This window comes from Notothenia coriiceps, unplaced genomic scaffold (assembly GCF_000735185.1).
Source record: "Notothenia coriiceps isolate Sejong01 unplaced genomic scaffold, NC01 NC01_scaffold00015623, whole genome shotgun sequence".
Taxonomy (NCBI): domain Eukaryota; kingdom Metazoa; phylum Chordata; class Actinopteri; order Perciformes; family Nototheniidae; genus Notothenia; species Notothenia coriiceps.
In genome coordinates this window covers 200,767-210,383 of record NW_011348324.1, presented here as the reverse complement: position 1 = coordinate 210,383, position 9,617 = coordinate 200,767, and the positions used below count along the sequence as shown (strand labels likewise).

The 9,617-nt window shown below is 36.3% G+C and overlaps 1 protein-coding gene across 1 annotated transcript; it reads right to left on the bottom strand.

Annotated features, from left to right (window-relative positions):
• Nucleotides 1-4,120: 4,120 nt before the first annotated feature.
• On the bottom strand, nt 4,121-9,211 carry necap2 (NECAP endocytosis associated 2). Its single transcript, XM_010775292.1, has 8 exons — nt 8,995-9,211; nt 7,879-7,979; nt 7,148-7,252; nt 6,970-7,051; nt 6,542-6,650; nt 5,637-5,781; nt 5,475-5,559; nt 4,121-5,131 (listed from the first exon to the last, which is right to left on the bottom strand). The coding sequence occupies exons 1-8, from the start codon at nt 9,087-9,089 to the stop codon at nt 5,083-5,085; spliced, it is 771 nt and encodes a 256-aa protein (XP_010773594.1). The 5' UTR covers nt 9,090-9,211; the 3' UTR covers nt 4,121-5,082.
• Between the last annotated feature and the right edge of the window lie 406 nt (nt 9,212-9,617).

The following is a 9,617-nucleotide window of genomic DNA, read 5'->3' as shown; positions in this document are numbered from 1 at the left end:
TTAACAGGGTTTAAGATTCACACCCCTCCACCTGCACTCTCACTGCTCACACTCCGAACAGACCACAGTGCTATTCAGATGCACAACAGCGAGAAGCCCAAGGAAAACTTTATAAACCCAATAAGATAGTAGGAAATACATTTAAGATATTTTCACCATCGTCTTTTATTGTTGTAGGGGTGGAATGTTAGTCAAAGTATAACAAAATAATAAAAGTAGGGATATCAGGTCAAATTCTTGAAAAACAAATCAGTAAAAATACTTTATTCTTCATCATTTATGACTGTGTTCTCATTTTGCAATTCGTTAAAACCATAGGTTAAAACCTAAAGGGTTAGCAGTAGCACACATCCTGTGTGCTAATGCTCCACATTCCACTGAGAATCAACAGTCCACTCTGTAGCTTTAGGGCCCTGTGTAAAAACTGCTTTTGACCATATTTTCACATAATGGTGATAAACATGTGTTGGCTATGTCATTGATATAATGATCATTTAATATCATAATAATGCAAGTTGACACTTTCAAAATCCAATAACTTTAATTGTTATTGATATTCATTTATTGAAATGGAATGTGGGAATGTGAGAAAATGAGCTGGTGAACATATTTGGAGCATTTAGCAGCTAAAGAGCCAGATATCTCCTCAGGACATGGTGGAGACCAAAAACAGAGCTAAAACAGATTTTATATCATATCCAGAGGTGGGGAAAGTACTCAGTTCTTGTACTTGAGTAAAAGTGGAAGTACCAGAATGTAGGAATACTCTGTTACAACTAAGAGTCCTGCATTCAAAATGTTGCTCAAGTAAAGGTACAAAAGTATTTGCATCACAATATGCTTAAAGTACCAAAAGTAAAACAATTTATTATGCACATTGGTCCATTTCAGATTCATATATTATTATATGTCTTGATTGAAATTATTTCTGCATTAAGTGTTATCAAAGCTGGTAAAGGTGCAGCATGTTTGAATTACTTTTTATACTACAGGGTAGCTTGTGAATTTACTCCAGGTGCAACTAAAGTCTTATTTAGGTGTTGATTATATTTCACATAATTAATCCAAATCTGTAAAGTAACTACTGTAAAGGTACAAAATAAATGTGGTGGAGTAAAAGTACACAATTTACCTCTGAATTGTAGTGGAGTAGAAGTACATAGCATATAATGTAAATACTCAAGTAAAGTACAAGTATCTCAAAATTGTACTTAAGTACAGTAGTAAATTTACTTTACTTCCCACCTCTGATCATATCAAAACTGTCGCTGGACCTTTAAATTCAAGGTAAAATCTAAACAACTTTACGGATGTTTACTGTAACACATCCCTCAGACTCTGAGGTTAATACTTATCCGCAAGTATGAATCTGTTGGCAGCCACTCAGAGAGCTAACCAAAGGTAGTTATCTTGAACCATACTCAAATGCACCACTGCCTTTATTCAACAATACTGTAAAGTTTAAACAGATATCTGTTATTCTAGGGAAATCAATTGCAAATGTTCTTGATCATATATTAATCATTTTAATAATTTATCTTTAACCAGTTATTATCTTGTTCCAGCTATAATATATAATCTATATAACAAAGTAGGCATTATTCATTTTTGTCTGACATTTAACAGACCAAGAGAGTAATTAAGGTAATATACAGCAGATGTAATGATAATGAAAATATTTGTTAGTTAAAGCCCTCAAAATGTGTTGATGTGGTTTTACATTGTTGTTTAGGCACAGGAAGTGAAGGGGCAGTCGGTTGTATCTGATTGGAGGACGATTGTTCTAGCTGAAGCTGACCCCGCTCTCCACTAATAGTATAACAAACCTGCAACATTAACCTGAATCATGTTTAATGTCTTTAAACCACAAGGGGCTATAAACACGTTTCAATAAAACAAACTCAAGATAAAAACTGAGTTATCCACATACTGATTGTCAAAAGAGTCTGTAGCCATGTGGATGTGAAACTATGACACTATTTTGAAACATGGGGTACTACAGTGCACTGCTTGTGTTTGGATTGTCATAGTTACAGACAAGAGGGTCATTGTGTCAAGGCCAGACCCCCAGCACTGCATTAAAGCTGCCTTTAACATGCATAGTCTACAGTCAGTGCTTCTGGATTATTACCGACAAACTGCTGAACATTCACCTTGTTTGTCCATGCAATATGATGAGGCTGGATGAATTTATCCATTAACATGAGCCAGAAGTTTTTTGTCTACTGAGTTTTTAGTTGCTTTACTATCTGTGGCGCCCCCAGCTGGCTTTGAGCTGGCCACTGATTTTTACAGTGTGAGAGAGATTTGAGGCTTTTTGAAAATCTGATGAAACACACACCTGTTGATCTTTCATGTTTCCCCACAGACCAAAAATCAACTGAATTTAGCCCAAACAGCTTGAGCATTTACAACAACCTGATGCAGCAATACACAAACCAAATGCTGAATAAACAGTCATTCTTAATTGCTTCCTCTTCTGGTTTTGTCCTTTCACACTTCAACGGATACTAACACAGCATCCTCTTTATCCTAAAACACATAAGGAAAATGCATCCTAAAGACACGCCCAAGTTTTCAAAAGTCTTAAGAGTTGGAGGCGGGAGGAGGAGAAGGAAGAGGAGGATTGTATGTTAAACTGTGTAGCATCCGTGCAAACTTAACTATCATGTTTGAAGGGTTTTCCAGCAGCGGATACTATTATACCCAGACACAATGGCGCTGCTTACCCATATTATAAAGCCTTATGTAGCGCCATTCACCCACATGATGTTATTGTAAACGCGGTGAAAACGTCCACTTCCCTGTTTGATTTAAAGCCTCACCTCGACAGATAGGTCTGATGGTTGTTATCCTGCCGTCCCTCCATTCTTCTGAGCGGGTTTTAACATTACAGAGGCAGAAACAATCCTCATTCAGCAGTTTTAAATGAAGCCTACCATCAGTGTCTCCTTCCTCTGAAATCTTCCTCCATGCTTTTTCCGGGGAGGGACTTCCAGTCGAGCATCAGCCTGTTAACTGAGTCTATTCTCACGAGGCTGCTGCCATCAGCTCGTTTCTGTCAACACCGTTGGAATGAAACCCATCAATAAACACGTTTTTTATACAAATGCTTGTGAATTATAGATTAAAACAATTCCTTGAGCCCAAGCGAGGCTCAAAATGCAAGGAACACCATATTTTAACATAACACCCAGTGCGTAGTAGAAGAATGTAATTTAAAACTGTTTCTAGGTACTTGTTCTTTAACTGAGTTTTTCCTTTACTTCTGCTCAGCTACCTTTTGGTGGCCAATATTGTACTTTTCACTGCACTACATTTATTTGACAACAGCATTTACTAGAACGTTGAGTCAAATTATTCTAATAAAAATATATACCAACTGATAAATGATCAAGTCATATAAGGATGTAGATGCTCAGCAGTATAACAAAGTAGATTGGATCTTTATTTCAAATATTTTTGTAAATAAACAAGTAGAGTAAGAAATAAGTTATGAGAAGTCGTGAGCCATTTTGCATAATGAATACTAACTGGAATTGAAGGTATATTTTGAAAGCAGTAGTTGGAAAGACTTTGAATACAGGACTGTTGTTTCTTGTTAACAGATTGTTTTTATGTTGTGATATTTCAATTTTAACTTAAATAAAATATAATAAGTGCTTCTTCCACTACTAAATTAGAAATATATTTAATGACGCTTACTTCTTTAATGCCTGAACCATGTAGCTATTTGCACTAAATATGCTCAAATTATCTTATATTATAACTCCTATAAGTCCTCAAAAACCTACAACATTTAGGTTTTTCAAAGTAGTGGCTCATTTTTTGCAATTCACTCACAATGAAAATAAATGGGACACAGCTGTGGAAACCTTCCTGAAGTTAAATCCAATCCATATCATTAAAAGAAAAAATCTGGACTTTTAGACAATCCTCTTAGATAATGCTGTTAATAACTGAGGTAACTAAGTACGCTAAATTGGTGCAGTACTCTATCATACTGATATCTGAGAAATACTGCAGCTTTGAAGAGTTGAAATGTGTAACATGAGCCCTGGAGAACATCTCTCTCAATCTCACAAGCAGAACAGTTCACCAATAAAAATTGAATACAAGAGTCAATGAAATATATTGTTTATTTACAAGAGGACATAGGTTTACATTTTATACATTTCGATTGTTTCCAGAAAGGCACTTATAATGAAATAATCGATACAAATTAGCGACAAGATTGAGGAAAATTCTGTTTGGTAAAAGGCACATTTTTAAAACCACAGAAAAAAAACACAAGGAAAAGACAGATGAAAGGCGTACACACAGACAAACGTAAACAAAAATATGTTCCAATGTGTGTGACAAACAGAAAAAAATTGCTATTATGACTTTCCAACACCATGATTTAAAAGTCTGGGTATATTTAATGTAGGCTTAAGAGGTTTAATGTGAACCTAATTAAATATCATAATAGTTTTCCAAGATCTCCTCAAACTAGTAAACAGAAACACACACATTGGTGTTAAACTAAACATGGACACTTCAACAGGTACACTAATGTTCCCAAAATGGTAAAAAAACAACCTTGAGATGAGTGGTGCTGGTGTAAATGAGATAAATGTAGGATGGGTCTTAAAGACGAAGAATACGATCAAATCTGATTCTGAACAGTGACAGAATAGAAAAAGGAAATAAAATAAGGGAACATTTGATTGAAGGCAGTGGATAGACACTTCTATCTGGTTAGTGTAACAAAACAATCTTTGCGTTTAACCATCACCATGCTTACTGCTCTTCAAGCATTAACAATAATGATGGTTAGGTGATCACCGGATTTCTAAAATCAAAAGATCCCACTTCATGGCAGAGTTTGAAACATATATAGGATTGTAAAAAATATTTACATGTTTACTGTTTGTTCCTCAAAAAGTGTGTTGTCTGTGGGCTGTAGTTTATGAGAACAAATTCAAAAACAAATGAGCCAGTTACATTTGCCAACAGTTCCTCTCTTACTTTCTTTTTGCCACAATCGTGCTATCCAAGGAATGTTTGGAACCTGAGTGTGTGTTCACATTTTCTCACCACTCAACTAAACTGCACCCATCCTCCCGCTTTGACACCATCTTGGCTGGAGCTGTGGAGGAGAGCGGGGAGATGAAAGTGTGATGATGACAATCATAGAAGAAATAATGAAAACCCAGCCTATGACACCTATGTTTATTTTGCATTGTTATCTGCTTCTAGCACTGTTTACTTGTAAGCACTTAATAATAACAGATTTTAAAAACACATTATAATGACTTAAGACTATAGGCACACATATTTATTGTGCTTTATAAGCACTTTATAATGCATTCTAGACATGGGCATCATTGAAAGTGTTTGAATTCTGTTAAACAAATACAAAATGTGAATGATGGACACGATGAATTAATACACAGACAAAAATACAGGTGACTTTTTTTGAGAAAACGTACTTGGCGCCTGCAGATGTGAAATCTCCCCACACGTCGGTGCTGGGCGGGGCGGCGGGGCCGGGGGACCCGAAGTCTAAAAGAGACGCTGGATGTGGAGAAAAATATTGTTTAAAAGATGTGAACGTATTTTATACATATTTTATATAATAGAACGGTTGTTACCAGTGTCAGTCTGCACAGCTAAGACTGGCGGCTGTCCCACGGGGGGCGGTATGACACCTCCAGCTTTAACACCTGGTGGAGGTGGGAGGAGAACCCCAGCCATTCCCCGCGGTTTGGCACCACCTGCTTCCCTCTTCTTGATGTTCTGAGATAGACACAGTTTTAGAACGTCTTGAACCTTTACTCTTTTCTTCTTAAAATATGTCAATTTATCATTAAAGGGTTCTTACACCTTTAAGAGTAAGCACTTTCGAGGAAACTTAACCAAAAATATCCAGATCTTCCAAACCTTTATAATGTAAATGGTTAATAAAAACGCAATTGTTAAAATGTTTATGGAATTATTGTATCCCCTGCATTTCAAAGTATATACTTTCATTTTAACTTAACAGATTCAAGAATTAGGGGGCAAAATAGGACTTATCTAGCTATGAATGAAAAGAACCCAAGAAAAAAATGTTCAAATTTCAAATAACAGACAACCTTTAAATATTTTTGTTCTATAACAGTTTACAAAGATTGCGTATGCGCAACAATGTCTGATTCCTTAAGACAACAACAAGGCTGAAATTGACAAACTGATCAGATCATTCCAGCAGAATATCTACATTAGAAAAGTGCTGCTCAAGTTACTCATTTAGTTATTTTACTTTACTCATTTAGGATGTGAGTCTGCTCCAAGTAGTTTGAGAAACATAACTAATAAGGCATAGTTTCAATTCAAATAGTAAAGTAGCTTAGGTTTGCATGAGTTATTGTGTAGCAGGCATATTTCAAGGAGAATATTCCAATTCAAGCATATTACTTACTTTGAAAACAAAAGTAAAAATGTAACATTTTCCAACTTTGAAGGAGCCCTGTTAGTGATTGTTTTACATCTGTAAAGTTGGGGCTGAATGACTTACCCCAATACTGATCTTGATTGTCTGTCCCTCTTTAAAGCTGAGGTCCAGCTTAGGTGCTACGATATCAGAAGCTTCCTGTTTTGCGATCTCGCCTTCTTGCTTCACCCACCTTTAAAAAAAGAGTTTGAAAGCATAATAATTATCATTTAGTTCCAGCTAGGAAAAGACAAACTGGGTCACTGCAGTATTAAGATACAGATGAACAACAGTATTGAATGTTATATATTGTAGCAAACACCTTTCTCATAAATGATATACAATATATGTGATGGACCAATGTGCACAATTATCTTCTCAGAAAGCAAATGTACAAGTTAGCATGTCGCTCACACTTTCACATTTAAACATAATCACGTTAATGTATCAGGATTTGCTTATTAATATGTACAAGATCATGTAAAAAGGTGTGTTAAGAGAAGTGTACTTACTTAAAATGGTCTTGTAAAGCTACGTTGAAGTCAAAAGAGTCTCCACGATCAGCAAAACCCAGACCAATAAAAGCGTGACGTCCTTTACGAAAGATAAAAAACAATATCACGAGGGCACCTTATGCATGACAGGATGAAATATTTAACAAAAGCAGAGTCTCTGATAAAAGTGTCTTACCATTGCCATCTTCTATCCGGATCACAAAATACCTGCTAGAGTCTGATACCGATTCAACTACACACCCTGGATACTGTTCAACTGGAGCTTGGGCGAACAGCTCTCCTACAAAGAAAAAGATAACTTTAAAGTTAACAGAAGATATTAGTTTTGTTAAATTTTGTGACAATCTCAAGTCAGAGAGTCTAAAGCTCACTTTGATACTAAATGTGTACAATTAAAAATGTGAAAGGGCTTCAAATCTGCTTCAAATTTACCAAAGCAATAACCTGAACAACAACAACCCAAAAACAAACCAAGCCTTTGTAACCAGCCTTAGCCACTTAACCACTTCTAAAGACAGAAACAGCAATTTAAATATGTTGCAAACAAGTTATGTTATCCTATCTACATTACATGAAGAGCAAGTTCAAATGTGTTTCTGGGTGCTTGACATCATCCAAAATTACACAAACACTGTCTCAAAGTTAAGCATTTGTTTAGCCTCATAATAACCTTTCAGCATATTGTAATTAAAGTGGTGACACAAAATATTGAATTATTTATAGCCTTATTGTAACATTGCCTTTATCATTAATAAACCCTTATCTTGTGCCACCTAAAGCTGTGTCATTGATGACAACTGATGGCTCACTTTTAACAGTAGGTGCTTTACTGATACTGGTCACTATGGTTCTTTTAGAAGGCTAAGTTACTCACCTAAATGAGTCAGTTGTAAAGAGTGTGTTTACCTGTGTTTTTGTCCTCTAACTTGATGTAGGCTATCTTGCCTTTAGCAGTAATTTTCATCCTGCCACTCCATGAAGGTTCATCCAGCTTCCAGTCAGCAGCACTAGAAAAACAGGAAACACACATCTTAGTGTGAAAGTGGCTGACTTGATCACTGTTTTTACACAGGCAGCTGCAGCTTTGCACATCAAGAGGAAGTGAAAATGTCCAGGAATACTTGAATATATCTATGTCAAAAGGGAACTCCTTTCTTTGCTGATAAATGAAGAAAAACAATATACAGAAGACAAAACAAAACCGTAGATTACCACAATACCAAACAAAGATACTTTCAGAATGTCTGTCTTTATTAACAAAACAAAACATGACATACATATCAGTTTACATTAGACTAGACTAGAGCAAATCAAATCTGTGTAGGAACACCGTGAGATTCAGTGGAAAGCTCTACAAAAAGCTTGCAACTGGACATTGAGTTATAGTTGTTTTATTGTTTTCTGTCGTACTAAACTTAATTGAATGTTAGAGAATGACATCAAGGATCAGTCCTAGTTTGGTATTGACTCAAGTTAACTTTGTCACAGTTTAACAGTAATCCATACATTTCTTTTTTGCTTTACTTTTATCGCTGACACGTAGCTTATACAACTGCTAGCATTAATTCTAACATTCATTATCGGACAGCCATGACGCGAATCAATTTAAACTGTCCATGCTTGTAGTGAGCAGCAGTGGCATCATGTCTTCTACATTAAAAGTGAACACCAGTTTCAATTCACAGTCAATTATGATCGTTAGGAATGTTGTGACCGATTTAAGTGAACAGTTGAAGTTACAGCTGCAAACTTGTGTTTGGAAATAATGCTAACGTGAGTAGCATACCTATCCCTTAGCATATTTTTCAGCCAGCAGGGGTATCTCTGTTTATATAAAGTTTTAAAGTTAAAGTTTGTGTATGTTTTAACCATCATCGTGCACGTTATAGTTGAAGAAGCACAACAACATACATTCTAACAATTGGCTGTCCGATAATGGATGTACTTAAATTAGCATGGTGACGGACACTTGTCCCGCAGTCCAACAGACTCGTCAGTTACAACCGTTACTGCTCTACTTACCGATATCCACGGTTCGAAGCCCGCGGGGGGATCTTGTAAACGTGGACCTCGGGCTTAACACAGAGCATTGACTCATAACTGTTGTCCTCTGCCATTTTGTCAAGTTTCACTAAACTATCAGAACCAACTTCCGACGTTCAATGGACACCAGTTGAAGAAGCAGACAGATGGACGACAGGATCCCAAAGCGAGCCGCGGTGTTCGGTTCAAACAGCGCCGCGCCTGGCCGGGGTGGTTAGGGCTACTGACCTGAGAAGGTACTCGGAATAGTAAGTAGGCCTACTAAGTACAGTAGTCTCACGGTGGAATAGGTATTCAGATCCTTCACTTAAGTTGAAGTACTAATACAAACTCTTAAAATAGTCAATTTCTAGTAAAAGTACTACATCAATAATGGTACTCAAGTAAAAGTCTTTAGGTACGAAAATATAACTGCACTTCAGGTATTAGGACTAGAAGTACTCATTGAAGAAAAACTAAAACATTTGAAATATTTTGGAGCAAAAGAAGCATATTCACACATTCAAGAAGCTGGAACTGTGAACTATTTTTGGAACAACAAACTTCTTGCTAAAATGACTGCCAATGAAATGTTCTGTTAACCCACTCATTGTTTTAGAATA